The 20231-nt window shown below is 33.2% G+C and overlaps 1 protein-coding gene across 6 annotated transcripts in view; it reads right to left on the reverse strand.

Annotated features, from left to right (window-relative positions):
• The window catches only part of LOC150100425 (E3 SUMO-protein ligase PIAS2-like), a 380802-nt gene that overhangs the window by 98111 nt on the left and 262460 nt on the right, over nucleotides 1-20231 (reverse strand). For 5 of the 6 annotated variants that reach the window (XM_090403234.1, XM_090403237.1, XM_090403233.1 and 2 more), the window contains one exon: nucleotides 18079-18538. In XM_090403234.1, the coding sequence (XP_090259360.1) occupies nucleotides 18079-18538 (460 nt within the window). Of the gene's footprint in view, nucleotides 1-10977; nucleotides 11284-18078; nucleotides 18539-20231 lie in introns of those variants that run through there. The other variant, XM_090403238.1, reaches the window with a different exon arrangement.

The following is a 20231-nucleotide window of genomic DNA, read 5'->3' on the forward strand; positions in this document are numbered from 1 at the left end:
ATACCTCCATACCACTTTCAAACTACACATTCAACTAAGAATATTCATCCGTTCTCCTGAGAATCAGCTTCATCTTCTTGCATATCCTGGAGTGTATAAAGTTCCTTGTGTCTGCAATTTAGCCTATTTTGTATAGACTGGTAGATCTGTGAACAACTACCTTGAAGAAAATAAAAACATGTCCACATTCACCTGTATGGCAAGTCAAACTGGCAGACAATGCTCTGAATATTCCTTCACATAGGATTAAATGACAGAAGACACTACAGATCTGACAGATTATTTTTAAAATCAAGATCAGCTATGAAACATTCTAACAACCTCAACAAATATGGCTGCATGAATCTGCCAAAGATCTGGGATACTATATCATTCTAAGACTACACTTAAGAATGACTTTTCTGAATTCATTTCATATCTCCCCCTAGAGGGTGCTATATTAGAAGTTTAGTTCCTTTCTGGTTACAATTTGAATTGTTCAATAAAGCACCCTCTAGGGGTGATATGAAATGAATTCAGAAAAGTCAGGCTAAGTGTAGTCTTAGAATGATATAGTATCCCAGATCTTTGGCAAATTCACGCAGACATAACACAAGTTTGTGCTCTGAGGATGGTTAGAAATTTAGCAAAATATTAGTGAGATCAATAAATTAATTACTTATTTTCTTTGGGTGTTGTTTATATCGTGAAGCACTGTTATAAATAACAATCAACACCTAAGCCTATTGATATGCCATTTGTTGGCTTATTATTAAGTATCAGTTGGTAAACTGGATATATATACAATCACTACATAAAATGTAGAGTGGGTGGTGGGGGAAGAGAGTTTGAGGAATCGGTGTCTACAAACAAATTGCTCAGGATTGATAAACAAAGCATATATCTTTGTTTGTTTGTGTGAACTAATATCATTACCAGTCAGTTCAAGTAAATAAATTTCCTATTTAGAAGCATAATTAATTCTATGCAAAACCATGCTGCCATTGAGCGGGACTGATGACCTCACCTTTAGTTGAAAATCCTTTTTATAAAGGTCCCTTACATCTTAGGATTTAAACTTAGGCCTTTCCAACCATAGGTTACTGTTACCAAATTAGCTACAGAGAAGAGGATATTTATATTACTTCAAATAATATTTGGTTATTCACTTTATAGCATTCCCCTCCCTTAAACAGAACACACACACCTAACTGACAGCAGATTTCAGGCATATTGAGTACTGAGAAGAATTAACTAAGAAGATGATCCATGGCTAAAAGTCCCATTAATTATATTTCCATAATAATGTTTTTCCATAACTGTTATTTATTGGATCCACAGCACACATTAATAACATTAATCATAGCTTACTTTCAGGAAGAGGAAGAAAAGTAACTGATGCCATTCATTCTCCTTTACACCAATTCCAGTTACACCATCCACCAATCAAATGATCTTCCTTCAAAATAAGAGACTGAACATTGAATAATTTGCTGTAGCACTAATATTGATGTGCTTAATAAATGGTACAACTTGGTCTGCTCATATACTAGATAGCCATTCACATGGGAATCACATGAGTATTGCTCAACTAATAGAAAAAATAATCATAGCAACATGCAAAAAATACACTGTGTATAAAAATACTAGTGTATCAGACTGATTTAGAGGTATGTTGAAGCAGTACCCAAGCTAACTTAATAGTTCTAGTATTAGTTCCAGGATATGAATAATTTGAAATGCCATATAAAAAACCAGCATGCACACACTTTTTTTTTTTTTTGAGAGCAAGACAGAAACAGCATGTATGTACACAAGGTATTAAGACGTTATTTGAAGGCTTGGTCTTTCAATATGTTTAAGAGTGTGATTGTGGTGCAACACTCATAATAATCTGCTTTAAGAATTTTATAATTAATAAAATTAAAACTATTATGAAGAACTGAATGCAAAATGAACTGAACGAAAGCCCTCAAAAGCTGTTTAAGAATTAATTATCAAATAGATTTAAGGGAACATTTCAAGGGCTTTACAGCTTTATTTAATAAACAGAATAAGTGAGATCTAAACTTGAGTAACAGACAAAGAAACTTACATATTTAAAAAAACTGTAATAATGTTGCATGCCTTGAATGCTACAAGTTATGCCATAACTATACTTCAGAAATTTCTTTGCTTTAATACTATCATTTTTTTATTATTGCGGGCAACTCCAAGGAGTCCTTAGACTCATCGAGGGAGGCCCTAAACATCATGTCCACACAACTATTCGACATTCTCACAGTATCTATCATACCTTGCCTTGAACTTACTCACTATCATAGCACCCACAACAGACTCTGGCAGTTTATTCCACTCATTTACCACTCTAAAAGTAAAGAACCCAGCTCTAACACCCCTGCTAACCACGTTCTTGCCCAGCTTCCATGGGTGTCCCCTAGTTCTCCCACCACCAGTCCTGATCTCAAAAATATCCTCTGAATTAATCCTATAGAACCCCTTTAGCAATTTGAATGTCTCAATCATATCTCCCCTTTTCTGCCTATCAACCAATTTCTGCAACCCATAAATCTTCAACCTGTTCTCATTAGGTTCATTCCATAGACCTGCTATCATCTTGGTCACTCGCCTCTGGATCCTCTCCACCTCCTCCCCATCAAGAAGAAACCGAGGTGACCAAATCTGGGCACAGTAGTCGAGATGAGGTCTTATCAAGGCTCGGTACAGAGGAACAATAACTTGCTTGTCTCTGCTCGTCAAAGTATTTTTCAACAACCAAGTGAGTTGATGAGCTGATTTAGCCACTTTTGCAATGTGTCCCCTAAACTTCATCTTCCTATCCACCAACACTCCCAAGTCCCTGGCCTCATCAATCTCCTGGAGTACAGTTCCACCAATGTGGAATACTGCTGCTAATCTATTCACCCCAAAATGCATAACCTTAGATTTTGTCACATTAAATTGATATCCATTCTCCTTAGCCCAGAACTCCAATCTATCCAAATCATCCTGCAAGATTTTGAGATCTTCTGCATTCACCATTGCCCTACCCAACTTTGCATCATCAGCGAACAAATGAACTGTTCCTCTTAGATCCTTCGCTATATCATTAATGAACAAATTAAATTGTAGTGGTCCAAGAACAGAACCCTGTGGCACACCACTAGTCACAGGCCATCTTTTGGACTCTACTCTTGAATAAACTACTCTGATATCTCTCCATCAACCACCCACCCACCTATCCATCTCACCAACACTATATCCATTCCAATATGCTACAGTTTACGGATTAGAATTCCATGTGGTATCCGGTCAAATGCCTTAGTCAGGTCCAGCAGTATCACTGTAAACCCATTACTCTTATCCAGTTCAGCCATCACTGTGTTATAAAACTTGAGCAAGTTACTGAGGCATGATCTACCCTTCACAAAGCCATGCTGTCCCCCATACAGTATCTTTTAATAAAAATTAAACAGGATCTTTATGAATGCTAAAGGCTTCTTTTATTTGTTTTGATTCCAGAGATTTACACGAGGAGGTGGAGAAAGTGATACATTAGAATATGGTATTTTTAGACAAGGCAAATATTAAATTCAACCACACCTCTTTAGGGTTATAGTTGAATATAGTGTTCCATATTTATTCTATTACACTCTTTCCATTTAGTGACTGCTGAACTACCATGTGAATTTTTTTTTTTTTTTTCCAATATTCTGATAGTCTGATACTAAATTCATCTCATTCAGAAGTAAAAAAAAAAAAAGTAAGTCATGTTTGTTATTGCTTAAAGGGACTGGGTTGTTGATTGAAATGGTGCACATAACTGGCTGGTTATTTAGATAACCAGAACAGGGATGAGTATATTATGTCCATAAACCGCACATGTTTTCTGGAGGGTTTGCATGCTATGAATGATTATAAAGTCAGATTCAGTGTAAAGAATGAAAACTATTTCTCATGTCTTGGAGCATAATGGTTTCTTTATGGAGTAATCAATGTCTGATCCATTTTATTCAAAGTATCTGGAAGGCATTTTCCCCTCTTTACTCCCTTTTTATTTTAAATAACAACACAAATTATTGCAAATCTATAGCATATCAGTATGATGAGTAGACTCAGGATTAAATAATTCAATAACTAGAATTAGTATATACTAGAGACAAATGTACATTTCATGCCACTTCAGGTTCTCCAATATGCCCTGCATATTGGAGAACCTGAGCAGTGAAAACTTGGACAATGAGCCATTAAAAGTATTAATGTTAAAAAATTTGTAAATATTTTTAACATCTAAAAATATTTATAAAAAAATCCATGGCTGGTGCATTTTTAAATTAGCTGAAAGCCACCCCTTGAAAAAAAAATACAATACAAATGATTGCAAATCTGTAGCAATCAGTATGATAGGTAGACTCAGAATAGATAATTCAATAGTACTCTAGAGACAAATATACATTTTGAGCCACTTCCAATTTTCCAATATTCAGGGGGGGGGTCTCACAATGAGTAATTAAAATTATTTACTGCCTAAAAAAAAAAAAATCCATGCCATAGTGGGATTTTAACCTACAGATAAGTTGAAGAACACTAAGATAACCAAGCTTAGTGGATAGTTTTATAAATGAGCCGCCTTCACCAGACAAAGTTTATAAAAAATTGCACTTTTTTTTAGCAGAAAATAAAGAACACAGCAACAAATTCACTACCTTTCCTGTTAATTTCTGAATATATCTCTTTATTATATGAAGATTTATTCTCAAATATTAAGAATTTAGCCCATTTCAATTCAAATCTAAAACGTATTAGTTCTTCTCAGAAGAAAAATACTTTGATGTCAAGAAAAATACTTTGATGTATTACTAAATTCATTTTTTTCCCAGATGAAATATTTCTTTCAAAAATCTAATATTTATAGTGTGAAGAACTATTACTTTACTTGAAATGGATAAAAAAAATTGAGTTATATTAGTTATTAGTTAATTCAGAAGGCTTTTAAAAATATTTACACACTGTGAGATCTGCACCCATAGTGATTATAATGAATAGCAATGGCTTTTACCATCTGAGCTACTGATGCATTATATGAACAGATGATTTTTTGTGTGTAGGGGGGGGTCTCCCTGTTTTACAGATACTAGTTTTCAGTTAGAAAAAGCTGAGCAACATGCCATGCCACTGATAGTTTCTCTCAGAAGCCAGAACTGTAAATAAAGTGCAGGAGCATTTTACTATCATATAATCAGTAATAATCAGAAGCATTTTCCCTCACCTTAACAGCATCAATAAACATATTCACTTTACTATGGAGACTCACTAATGACTAACTACATTTTGCTGGATGGACACAATATCTCATTCATTAGAGCTGGATAGGAAAGTACGTGAATTATTTTTTTAAACCAGTGCAGTACTTCAAGTATATTTTTTAGGGTACTTTGTTCAACTCTACTTCAAATAGCTGGTTAGCATATCTATTCTCCAATCAGCAAGTCACAGGTTCGAATCCCATCACCTGTGTGAGACCACCACCCTACAAAATGGAAGCCTGAAAAAGTTCCAGGTTTTCTCTACAGCAAGGTTACCAGACTATGTTAAAATAAATAAATAAATATATATAAAAATGCAAAAAACTTAAAAAAAAATAAAATAATATATATATATATGTAATTAATTTTAAAACAAGTTAAAAAAAAAACAGAAAAAATCCTTTGTCCACTAATGCTACATAAAACCTTTTGTGGGTACATTAAAAAAACTATTAACTTATAATAAAAGAGGTAATTATTTAATGGGATCCAGATAATTTTAGGGCTTTTGCTATACATAACAAATTTTAGGTCTATCTAGATCAGTGGTCGCCAAAGTGGTCGATATAACATTGTTAGGGATCGATAGAAAAATATAAGACATCATTGTACCGGTAATATTTAATACGGTTAACTTGGATTACCTCCATCCTGAATGGCAACGCAATTAAGAGTGAATCGTGGGAACAGTGACATGAATAAGACCTGTAAGATGGAGCAAGGTCATGAAAATAGTTACGGAGGCCAATCAAGTAGGCCAAAATGACGTATTTACCAATAAACAGATGTCTGTGGTTCCCACCGCGGGAGCGAGATTACAACACATGCACGGCTGCTTATTTACTTATACTTACACGTATTTGATCCCAGTCTCATTTTTGTGCATCGACATAGTGAGCGCTAATGTTCTAAAATTCATCAACATACATATTATAATTCAATCGTTATTCATTCACGAACTAAACTTCTCTATGTTGAAGAGTTGAGCAGGGCTGGTAGTTTTGTACATCCTATAGAAATACGTGAGTAGGTATATTATTTAGACTAATTACTTTCACTTAATGATTTCAATTTTAATTATTTTGTTACAACCTCCCAGTAACCACAATGGCAGCTTCAGATTCGAAAAAGAAATGCAGACAATATTCGTTAGAATATTTAAAACTTAGGTTTATTGCTTCGTTAAGAAACGAAATGAGACCTATGCGTCTTCTTTGTGAAAAAACTTTTAGTAATGATGCAATGAAACCAGTAAAAATGAAAGATCATCTTCAAAGACTCCATCCTGATAAGAAAGATAAAGATCTCGACTTTTTTAAAGAACTGAAAGAGAAATACACACATCGACCAACTATAAAATCATTTATTAAAGCACCTGCCGAAGCTGACATTAAACAAGGATTAACAGCCTCCTACAATATTTCTTTTACTATAGCAAAAAAAGGAAAACCATATACAATTGCAGAGGACATTGTTATACCTGCAATCGAAGTAATTGAAACCAGAATGAGAAAAGATTCTGGCCCTGTTTTAAAATGCTTACCATTGAGTGCAAATACCGTGAAAAGACGTATTGGTGAAATGGCTGAAGATGTAGAAAAAACTGTAGTATCAGAACTCAAAAACAGTAAGTTCTCCATCCAACTTGATGAATGTACATTCATTAGTTCTTCTATTCTTATGGTTTATGTAAGATATTATAGTAAAACCAAACATTAAATAATTTAAGAATTTTTATTTGCAAAATATCTTGAAAGTGATGGAACGTGGTTGACAATTTTTCAGCAATTGGAGGAATATTTAAATAAGTATGATATTCCATTTACTAATATAACAGCAGTAGCCACAGATGGCACACTTGCAACTTTGGGCTGATATAGAGGTTTCGCTGCCTTTCTGAAAGAAAAAGTTCAAAGTATACGTACTATTCACTGTGTGTTGCATCGAAACCATTTGGTGGCAAAAACTCTCAGTGACGAACTGCATGATACTCTAAGAGTGTGTATTAAATCTATTAATCAAATTAGAGCTCATCCTCTTAAATCGCGATTGTTTGCCAAACTTTGTGAAAAAATGATGAAGTATCAAACCAATTACTCTTGCATACTGAAGTAAGATGGTTGTCTAGAGGTGCAAGTCTACAAAGATTTGTTGAGTTGTTCAATTCAACCCTAGAGTTTCTTACAGATGTTAATTTGTTTTTGAGTGATGAACTGAAGAGAAATAAGAATCATATTTTCTACTTGGTGGACTTATTTTCAAAATTTAATGAAGTACAGATCCATCTACAAGGTAAAGATGTCACGATTTTTCAAGCTCGGACAATTCTTTGGCTTCCAAGCTAAATTAGCTAAAATCATCACTGTTACAAAAAGATTTTCAGTACTTTTCGAATGTACGGCAATTGGAAGTAAAAGATGAAGACTTTGAAATATAGACAAAACATCTTCAAAATTCGAGCAATGATTTTAAATTGCGCTTTGCAGATTTTGAAAACATGCACATTCCAGATTGGGTTATCACGCCATTTTCTGCAGATATTGAAAATATCGAATGTAACTTACAAGATGAACTTATCGAATTGTCAGTTGATCTTGAAGCTAAGATGCTTTTTAAAAATAGGACTTTAAGTTACTTTTGGATGAATATAAATGTTGTAGAAATATATCCAGAACTTTCTGAAGTGGTACCCCCCTTTTTTGCTTGCATTTCCAAGCTTGCATGGTTGAAGCTGGTTTCAGCCATGTTAATTCCATGAAACAAAGAAATAAACTAGATATAGAATTCTGTGGCCATTTTAAGGCTGAAACTTACTAATTTTGAACCTAACATTGCTAATCTTGTTAAGAGTCACGAAGCACGCCCACATTGACAACTTAGTAAATCGTATACTAAGTTAATAAAAGTCTTTCTTATATATATGAAAATAAAAATTTTCATATATATAAGGAAGATTGTATTATTGTTATTTTGTTATCTAAATTAAATTTTATATTTTATTTATCCCTCCTATCAAATATGTAATGTTAAGAAGGACGTCAAAAACAAAAATGTATCCCTTTGACGTTAAGCCAATATAATAATATATACTATATTATACATATAATAAACACTAACTATAAAATAAACAATCTAAAAACTCGCATAAGCGTCTTTTTTGCTTGTCCTGTTATAATTACGTAATAGTAAAATAGAGGGCGGTTGATAAAAAGTCAAGAAACTCTTGAAGGGGTTGACAGTCAAAGAAGTTTGGCGACCCCTGATCTAGATTCTTATCAGTATAGAATATTCAGGACTCAAAAAGGGTCAGCCAATATAACCAATCTTGTATCAAAAATATTTATTTCAGCTTCTAAGTTTACTATCAAGGTGTTATTTAGTAAATTTAGTGATAACTGGCAATGACTTTTCTAATGGGGAATTATTATCTGTTAAGAATAGAAATATGTTTTACTAGAAAGCCTTCAATGGCTTACAAGAAAAAAAACTAAACTTATAACATAACAACAATAGTAAAATGAATATATATTTTTGATGCATGATTGGCTGTAGGTATTAGATGATTCTTGTCAGTTCTGGGTATTATTTATTTTTAGTGATTTATTAATGAAAATCCAAACAGATCTGATGTGGCTGTATAGGTAGTAAAAACCCTAAAATATATAATGAGGCAATATGCTTGTTTTAATAGGCAATCTGCTGGAATGATGGCATAGGCTTTAAGATCATTAGGATTGGAGACATCCATTTTTTGCTTGTATGAATTAAAGTCAATAACTAGAATTTACTGACTGTCTTTATCTGCATTTGTAGTGGTAAGATTTTTATTATTCTTTAAATTACAAAGTTCTTATAATTCCGAAATTGGCCCATCGAGATTAGAAGGTTTTTAAGTATAGATAATCTTAATGACTTCGAAGTGTTGTTTCATTTGGAAATAACCTGCACTCAACATCCTTGGTGACAAAGGCTTGACTCTCAGTTGAGCAGGAAGCAAGCTCATTGCATTTAGCACTTAAAAAGTCTGCTTTATAGTTTTTTGGGTTTTTTTTTACTGTTTTGAGTGCAAGTCAAATGAGATGCTAAAGTTTTTATTTTGGAATTCATTTTTTTAAGATACTTGCGACTTGGATAGAAGTTGGGTGTTTGAATTGGAGTGGGAATAAAGGCCTCATTCCATTAAGGATATTTCAATTATTTGGTCAGAGGTGTTTGGATTGGGAGGATGGAAGCAATGCATTTGGAAAGAGGTAGTTTAAGAAAAAAAAGTACAGAGAGTGGAAGTTGGAAGAATGATGATAACCTGGTATTCTGGTGCAGAGTTAACAATTTGTGTCAGCCTGATCTGTGAAATTGGAGAATGGGAGCTAGTTTGAGTTATGAATCTCACAGTTTGGGTAATTAGACTCTGTAAACAACACAAAGGAATCTTGAGCCAGAGTAGACTACATAAAATGAGGATCCTATGTTTAATAACCTTTGGCAAAGAGTGTCTGACAAAAACACATGTTCCTCCATTCTATTCTGAATAAATTACCAAATCCATTTTTTAAATCATATTTCAGAACACTAATCTTTTAATGGCACTAGAGCCACAGGATACTTTGGAATGATACAAAATTGCTAAATAGAAGCATCTAAAATAAATAAATAAAATAAAAGGACTATTCAAAGAGCATGCTAGAGTTCTTTGATATCATCCCAGTCTAAACTTCAGTAAAGAACTATATGTACAAAATTTGGGAATCTGGGATTAGCAAGCAACTGTCATAGCTTTAATTTGTGGTATTTAAATTTTCATTGTTTATTTTACACTGAAGAGAGTTTTGCAATACACAAACCAAAATATGTCTTTTAAATATAATCTTATTCAAGTAGCTTTACTGTGGTTATTCATGTGTTTTCTTATTTAAATGAGATATGGCTGTACTTCTCTCAGTTGACCAAAATCAACAAAGGATTGCAACAGTTTACCTGGGATGGTTATCTTAATTGCAATGTATAAATCACTAGCCTGGTTGGCCAAGTGGATAGCATAGACTACCTGCTCTCCAACATGTTATGGGTTCAAATCCCACAGATGTTTGCAACTGTAATAAAGTCAAAGCTATAAGTCGGCACTTGATTGTAAAAGAGGAAGATATCATGATATCTTTAACATCAAATCCTTCATATGCTTTATCTAAGGAACACACCGTATGATTACAGAATATTACCCCCTGCAACCATTGCTCCCCAGCAGAAAGACAAAAAGGTGTAGAGATACCCATTTAATTTCAATAAAAGGATAGCATAAATCTGACTTTTTGTTAGTGATATGTCTAAATCAAATGAACAACATTTCTTATAGCATTTACAAATATGAAACAAACTTAAAAGCATTCAACATGTGTTAGAATGAACATATAAAGATAATTTTCTTTCTCCGTTAATCTCTGTACTTAATGCTTAAGCACTTATTTAACTTATTCTGGTGATAAAGGAAGCCAATGTCATCTTAAATATTTAACTAACTGCATATAAGAATTCATTTAGTTATTATTAAGGCTGCTAAAGTTCAATCCTTCTCTTCATTAGCAATATCTAATAACTATAACCTGAGAATGGTTTTGCTGCTTTATTATTTTTAAATATAAATATAGATAATTATTCTGGCACAGAGCAAAATAGTATTTGAAACAAAGCTAAAACAAACAATAAATAAATTATTTATTTGGTTTTTACACAAGTTTCATAATTTTACAAATATACATTTTGTACAAAATATGTGTTTTTTTTTTTTCCACAAGAAAAATGATTTCACAGCATGCAAAAAGAATAAAAGAAGCCAGAAGTAATCACTTGTAAAAGATGAGATGTGTTTCTAAATTTACATTAGTAGGATGAGGAAAAACAGGAAGCTTCATTCATGCAGTGCACCAGAAAAGTAGGATCCTACTAGAAGAGCAAGATTTAATTCGCATTGAAAACATGAACATCAGAACTTGTATTCCTGATCCTAAAACAAAAAACATGCATCACCTGATACAGCCTGACATTCATTTCAATTCAGTTCATTATGCAACTCAGTATTAGGTGTTGTTTAAAACTGATATACCTTATAATGTTCAAACAACTCACAAAAAGGAGTTGTTATATTTCAGGTCAAAAAAGTTCTCATACTGCTTAAGTCAATGATCTTTCAAGGATTTACCCATTCATATTAAAAAACAATTATTCAAATTCTCTTCACAGATATTGATCATTTAGTGTGTTAATAATGTAAGAAAGAAAGAAAGCTTGAACACATATCTTACTCTTCTGCTGTTTTCCAAAAATGCTTAAATTAAATGGAAAAATAAACCGATCGTCAACTGCTATGCATGTAACTTCGAGGGATAAACAGGACACCATGATATATATATAGTGGGTGTCTACTTACTTTGATTATTTAGAACTAAAAACCTTTCAGTAGGTGAATTTCACAATCTGTGAGCAACAGGCACCAGTTCTACTCACACAAAAATGGTTACTTTAATTTAAAAACGTTTATTCTTTTGTTTTTCAAGAAAATATGTTAATAAACATACTGATAATTATGTTATATTTGCCCACAAAACTAATGTAATTAAAATAACTAAACACTGGGTTTATTGGTCAAAGATTTAATACTAGTTTCGCCACATAACCTAGTGGCTTCATCTGGGTCAGGATGAAAACATAGAGATATAAAAATACTACACAACAAGCATTAATTATGAATCAATACATTTAAAAATACCGAAGGTGTAGGAACCATTACACAAGTACAACAGAAACATGTTGAGCGTGGATGCAGGTACATGGTCAGTCATTGTTCAGCAGGTGCATCAAATAATTAGCAGAGAAATTAAATATGATGTGTTTAGAGATCTAATGAGCAATTTCCAAATGTCACACAAAATCATCTCTTGGTTTCTGTTGTTGAAATTGATGTTGCAGGAGCTGTAGTCTTCTATATATATAGCATGGAGCTCTTATCCCATTCAATGTTGTGGTGAGTGTGGGAGAAATGGAATGCCAAGCCTGAACTGTCCTCTCTGATGTTATTGAGATCTCCAATATGCTCCTTTTGTCTTATTTCTAAACTTCCCAAAGTTTGCCGTATGTAATTAAGGCCACAAGAACATGGAATATTGTAAACTCCAGGATGTTTGTTGAAAGAGTTGTTGTCTTTGGGTGAGCATAACAGATTTCATACTGTCATGATGGGCTTGAAAGCTACACTAATGTCATGAGATTTCAGGAGATTAACAATTTTTTGCGAAAGTTCATGCACAAAAGGGATGGTAATTGATGCCCTATAATGAATGTCATGGATTTGTTGTGGAGAGGGATTAGAGAGTAGTATTCTTTGTGCTACTATTTTTTTAGGATATCCTTTGCTGATCAATAGTCGGAGGATAGAATGTAGTTTTTCTGTTAATGTTCCTTCATCTCTTATAATAGAGGATTGCCCTCTTTTTCAGCATATGTAAATGCCCAATTTTGTGAAATATGGTGCAATAAGGAGAAATGTAGATAACGACCTGTGTGGGTTGGCATAAGGTACACCAAGAGAAATGCCTCTGCCTGCTTGTTTCATAATAAAAACGTCTAGAAACGATAATTTTCTTTAATTTTCAAGTTCTAAGGTGAATTTGATTTTATGGTGGAAGGAGTTAATAGATGATCATGTAATTCTGCTACATTGTGTTTCCATATTATGAATATGTCGTCTATATCTCTCTACCAAATTGATGATTTAGGATTTGTAGATAACGAGACATCTTTTTCGAACTTTTCTGTGAATAAGTCTGCCCAGGCAGAAGATAGAGGGCTTCCCATTGCAAGGCCCAAAAAGTTGTTAAATTTTGACTTTGAGTTGAGACTGTTTATAGAGTTGTGAGATGTTTTATGGGAACAGATTATCTATAAATACCATGACTTCATCCACAGGAACATTCATAAATAACAATACAATATCCAGATTAGCTAGAATTTCTGCTCGTGAGATAGAAATTTCTCAAACTTGCTCTACAAAGTGTTGTTTTTTTTTTATATAGGTCTAATGTGCTCCTTAAGAATATTAGCAAGATGTTTTGATAACAAATAAGTCAGCAAGCTAATACCATCTACGATCGACTGAAGAGGAATATTGGTCTTATGTACTTTTAGGGATCCATATAAAGGTGGAGTTAAGAGATGCATGGATTTCAATTTTTTCTTAAGATCCATGGGCCATGTTGCATAAAAGGTTATTGATTACTACATGGTTTGTCCAAGTAGGGTCATAATCTAACAGAGAGAGTAAGCAGCGTTATCAGAAAGTAAAATTGAAATTTTGGACACGTAATCCATCGTATTCAAGATCTTTATTCTTCTTTTTCTTTTTTTATTCTTTATTCTTCTTTAAATTAGACAGTGCTCTTTTTTCTAAGGAGCTCATATTCTTTTTAGGATGATGAGAAGACGAGAGAAGAATGGTGGTCTTTAATCTTTTTTTTTGTTCAAGACTTATTTCTTACCTGCAGAATTCCTAACACTATATAAATTGCAAATCCACTCCACTTCAGAATCCTGTTCTCATTACATGGGGTGGTGCAAAAACTTCTAAAAGTGTTTGTATTATCCAGAATAAATTTATTTTATTTTTTATTTTTTGCTTGTTTCTACACTGGTGATGTACTGTTATACAAAATATTTGTACTTTCATTTCACTAAAGTTATTATTAAATTGCTTAAGGAATTAAACAATGTAGCTACGAATATAAATTAAATTATACTTTAATAAATATTTCTGATATTTCGGCAACATCACGTTGCCATCTTCAAAAGGAACTTACAAAAAAAGGCATGTGAATGTAGGCAATACAACACAGTAACTGAGAATGAAGAGATGAAGCTATTGTTCTCCTAAAAGTCCTGATGGTGCCCTCTAGCGGGCTAAGTAGGTGTTCTTGGCCGTTGGGCTGAAGGTCTGCTGATGTAAGCCTCCCAAATTTGGCAGTCGCATACAACCAAATTTGTTGAGGTTTGGAGAGTTTCTTAGGGCTGAGGCTGATTCCATAAATAGTCTTTCGAATTTGTGTAATAAATAGTCTTTCTTCCACCGTATTCTGTGGCGTGTATCCAGAGCATGGTCTGCAAAACCAGAATGGCTGTACTTGTGAAAACGGATGTAGTCCTTATGTTCAGAAATTCTGATATTCGCTGACCTGCCTGTTTGGCCAAAGTAAGACGGTTTACAACTGCAAGGGACCTGGCAGGTCTAGTGGAAGTGGTTGGTCTTTAGTGGAGTGGATAACTCTATACCCTCCCCCGTATTTATGGACTCCCAAAAATACACAAAGAAAATGTGCCATTACGTCCCATAGATTCTATTCCAATGATCTGGACTTTCTGAAATGTGCAATTGAAGCCAATAAAACTTGCAATCATAATCATCTCCAGCTGTCTTATGCTTTATTTTATAGATTTATTATCATTTTTATTTATATATTTTATCATATATTTTTTGGCCCGTGTGGTTAGCCAAGTGGCTATGTGCTTCTCACCCATATGTCTGAGAAAGGAGTGTCCCCGGTTTGATTCCTATCATTGATGTAAGGAGCTTAGGATCTTTCTCAGACAAAGCCAAATTAGCCAGTCTTGGGTGTGGACTGCAGGGTTTTTTCTCCCCAGTTTATCTGGGGTTTTTCCTCCCGCAAGCAGGCATCTTTATTACATCCTTCATTTTCATGTTTTTACAATTTAAAGGAAATTTTTATTTAAGCTTTCATACCATTTTTTGTAGCATTTCCAGCATAAGGGCACACACTGAATTGCTTGACATTTAATATGATTCCTTCTTTTTTTTTTTTTTAGTCCACCATGAAGTTTTGAATTATTTTTTTCTTTCTCCCCCCCCCCCACCCCCAATTTGTGCAGACAATTTTGCTATTTGCTTCCTTGGCTGTATTATTCAATGTTTTATTTATTTATTTATTTTAAATTCTTGAGGTTCTCTATGCAAGTTTATTGCACATATACATGTTGGAAAATGGCGTTACTAGTGACTAAGCACTAGTCATACTAACACCAACAGGTACTTACAATTATTAGGTTTGTTCTAGGTAAGTATTTAAATTAATATAATTCCAAAGGGGAATGGGAATTTAAATGCTACTGTTTTTTTTTATTGCAATATTTTTTCATATTACTGGTATATAAAATAACTCATTCATGCTCCATCTCAGTTCTTACTTTATGCAGATGATATTCTACTTTTGTAAATAAATCCAGTACAATTTGCAGCATTCCTTAACTAAACTGAAAAAAAATAAAAAATAAATAAATGAAATAAAAAAAAATATTATAAAATAGAATGGAACATGAAAGCTTTAGCTGCATCCTGAATGGGACATCTATAGAGCAAATAAGATGATTGCCAATTACATACAGAAATAGACAATACAATTAAAAAAAAAAAAAAAACTAATAGGAAGGCAATTGAATAAATTTATATAGAATAACACAGAAATTACTGAAAATGCTATGCTGTATATGAGAGAGTATTCAAACTTTCAAACTAATTTTAAATTGTGGATCTGAGGGCTGGTTTATAAATAAAACAATTGATCAAAAGACAAGAAACTGCAAAAATGAGAATTTTAAGAAAAATTAGGGGGAGTGAACAGTGAAAATCTCATTAATAATGAAGATATCAGAAAGTAACTTGACGTTGTTAGCATTCAGGAATGTATGAGCAAAGCTAATCTCAGGTTTCACTTAAACAGAATGGAAAAGGTTAGAAAACAGTCTATTTGATATCAGGAAAAAGAACCAAAAGAAGAAAAACAAGATCTAGAAAGATTGATGCAGGAATTGCTTTAAAACAAAATCTTATATACTACAGTGCTTACCGTAGTCTAATTTGGAGGAAAAACTGTCAATTAGAAGGTAGTAATAATGCAAATTTTTCATGTAGCACTATCATATTATCACGTACATCCCTTGAGGGCACATATCAGGAACTGATGAAAATACTGCAAAGGTGATGGATATAAATTTTATCATTTTCATAGTGCCTTTCTGTAGAAGTTGTTTAACCGATACAGATGAGTGGATTACCTAAATTCCATACAAGACTAATTGAATGAACTAGCTGCTATAACAAATTTAGAATAAAATTAGCTGTAAAAATTATGTAAACCGGTCAATCACAAAGAATCTGACCAACACCCTTCATGGTTAAAAAAAAGTAAATTATTATTAGCTAATTGCATGCAATTTTTTATGATGACAAATGAAACATGAAAACAGATAATACAATAGTTAGATGAATAAATTTATAAGAGACAAAAGAGAATCAGCCAAACACCAGCCAGAAAATATATCAAACTTTCAACATACAGCTTTGTTGCAATTCTTGAAAGAATCTGATGTTGATGAACTGGCCTCCTCCAATGAATTAGCTTTTAACTCTTGCTCCATATGTTTCCAACTGACTAAGTGCACAGAAACACTGTACACTCATTTCGTTACAGTGCAATCCAGTAATTTACGTTATTATTTGTACATTATATTATTTTACTGTAAACAATAAAATCAGTTAAAATACAACAAACAAGACACACATTTTTGCATTCAAACATGTTAATTGTTAACATACCTGTATCTGTATCTGTTATTGTTATCATACTCTGATTCATATAGTGATTTTCAATTTGCAACCGTTTTGAATTATGACAGGATTGTTGGAACCAAGCCTTGTCATAAGTTAATGACTCACTGAATATTAAAATAACTGGAAATCAGATTTAGTAACGTAATTAAAACAATATGTTGTTTTAATTCTTTGATTTAATGACTAAAACAACTGGATAATGAAAACTGAAACAAAGAAAAAATAAAAACTTTCTATTTCCAATGTTTTTTGTTAAAACAATAAAATCATTGGTTGTAAAGCCTCTTGTGTGTTGTGTTTTGTAGTAGAGGTGGGGAATGGAACTATATAACATTTTTGATTCTGCATGGATTGGAAAGGATTTTTTCCCCCTGGTTAGTTCATTTTTAAGTTCATTCACTGCAACAAATGGATTTCATTCTTTTGGTAGGTATTTAAAATAAAAATATTTTTCTTTAAGCACTTACCAAAAAGTATAAGCCTCTGTATGTATATACCTTTTGGTAAACATGTTATGATTAAATGGTGCATGCATGTGTTAGTGTCAGTAGATTTTCTGTGGCTGTGAATGACAGTTTCTTTCAGGAAAAGAAACAGAGCATTTTTTATGGGGCAATATATTTAAAACAATTCACTGTAGCAAACCATAAATTTCCAAAGGTTTCATAACATTAATACTATTCTAATGATAATTTACTATATCAAATCTTCATTATAATAATATACTTTTTGATTCTCATATCATAAAGAACTGAATGTAGTTTAATTCCTAGAAGAAAAGTGTTACAATGCAAACAAAATATAAATAAAACTTTTATTTTCCCATGTAATAAGAAAACCTTATTCTTTAAGTTTAAATTGTAGTTTTATTTTTGAATTCAATAAAAAATACTATGAAAGAAAGTCCATAATTAAGGTCATTCCTTCTTATCTGCTATTACTAGTATACCTTGCTGAATGGAGACACATTATTTCTTCTGAATATGACAAAAAAAAAAAAAAAAGCTATTGGTATCCAATATATTAATCTCATCATTAACATAAGATTAGTATTTCTGTCATGATGTCTTTCATCTGAAACAGAGCTAAGTGAAAAAGATAACAGGATAAAAAAAAATAAATACATACCCACTGGTAACTGGTATTGGTGCTGATGTGACAGTTGGTCTTGATGGTGGAACAGATGCAGCCATGGACAGAAGCGGATTAGAGTACTGACTGGCAGATGTCGAAGTTGTTGCAACATTTGTGGAAGATGACAAAGTAGAACTTATCACAGCAGCATAAGATGAACTGGATGATGCACACGACGAAGATGAAGAGGGTGATGTAGATGATGGTGATGGAAGGGAAATTAGAGGAGCTGAAGTAACTGGGGCAGAAGTGAGTGATATAGAAGAAGATAATATTGGACTAAGTGGTGAAGACATTGTTAAACGTGGAATTGGAGAAGGCAGCTGTGCTGGAACTGATTGCTGTAACGTATGAGATGAAGATGTTGGATAATCACTGTCATCATCACTACTACTCTCTATTGTAAGATCAATGACTTCAACTTTTGGTGTCTTCCTCTCAGAATGAGATGATGCTAAAGTTGAAGAATTATATCAGAATAAATTTTGTATATGACAGCTTTATTAAAAGAACAAATTACTAATGACTATTTTTTTAAGAAAATTACAACACAAGCTAAATATTAATTACAATCAATTTAAGTAATATTTCTGATATTTCTGCAAAGTCAAATTGCCGTCATCAAGGAACAAACTGATATGTGCAGACAGGTAAATTACGGAGTAAATGAGGCTGAGCCGTAGCAACCAATCCTGAAGTCCTATATGACAACTCTTAGTAGGCTAGAATGGGTGTTCTTGGCTTTTGGGATGAAGTTCTGAGGATGAGTGCTTCCCAAATTTGGGGGAAGTTGCATGCAACCGAATTTGTTAAGTTTGTGCAGTTCCTTAAACGGCAGAGACAGATTCTACGAATAGCCTTAAATATTTAGATTTGCTATAGTGACCTTTTTGCCAGTGGTCAGTAAGTCCTGAGTAGTAGTCTTGAAACCAGATGTAGTTCTCATGCTCAGCAATTCTAATGGTGGCTGGCCTGTCTGTTTGGCTCTAGTAAGACAGTTTATAACTGCAAGGTACCTGGTAAATACCTGGCAGGTCTACTGGTTATGGTTTATCTTTAGAGAAGTGGATAAGGCATGCCAATTTTTTATGGTCTGTAAATGGTCACAAAGTTGTAATTTTTTTTTAAGCTTTTTGCTAAGTTTTTAGATGTACCCCAGATATATAGGATGGTGATGGATTTGGTGTAGTCTGTTCTGAAGTGGGGTGTGTGATTTTATTATTTGTATTTTGCAGTGATTGTAGGCATTGGCTAAGAAGGTGTGAATGTGGTCAAGTTCAATGGAAGGGCACCCTTATCAGAACTAAAGTATGTCCTGTTATAAAAAACCCTGTATAACACATTGTTTTTGCAATCCTGTATTGGTGGTGGTGTATCTACCTGTAACTTCAGAATGCCAAGGATCCATCAGGGTTGTACATAATGTATCTACATAATGTACATCATGTTATTTTCTCTTTTTTAAAGTGAACTGGATCCTGGGATGGTGATTGTTCGATGTGTTGAGGGCATCCAAGCCATGTAGTCAAATGGCAAATACATTGTCTACATAGCATAAAGTCTGTGTGGGCAGGGTTTAGGACTTTCTCTTCAAAGGACTCCATGAAATAGTTAGTGGAAAGTCCATGACTGTCCCCTCTATTTGTTTATAGAATTTTCCTTGTCAAATGAAATGGAGCTCATAATGAAATGAAACAGAGCTGAGCTATTAGGAGGAAATTCGACTTGGATGAGGACTGAAAATTTCTATACTGGACTTAAAGTGAGCCAAGTTTTTTTTTTTTTTATTTGGGAAGAGGTATTACCAGTACATTGGGAGAGCACTTTGGCTCATTTGTATGTGAATTTTTTGGTAGCTCACAGCTGGGAGTTCCAAGAAAAGTTTTAGTTTATTGGTGATTTCCAGGAAGGCTAGGAATTGATTTTTATTTTTTTTTTAAGGAGCACCTGTGAAGGGATCTGATCGGTGTGTTGGAAGGATCATAATCCAATGGAAGGTAAGTAAAGTGATTCTAAAGCAGAGAATCCATTTTAGAGATTATGGACTTTACAACCATGTTATAAATAACTATTTTGATTTCCCGATGTTTTGACCTTCATATTAAGGTCATCATCACCTTGTACAAATATACAAGGACAAGCTGAGT

The sequence above is a fragment of the Typopeltis vanoorti genome, chromosome 13 (genome assembly GCF_054136105.1).
Source record: "Typopeltis vanoorti isolate ZY-2024b chromosome 13, IOZ_Tvanoo_1.0, whole genome shotgun sequence".
Classification (NCBI taxonomy): domain Eukaryota; kingdom Metazoa; phylum Arthropoda; class Arachnida; order Uropygi; family Thelyphonidae; genus Typopeltis; species Typopeltis vanoorti.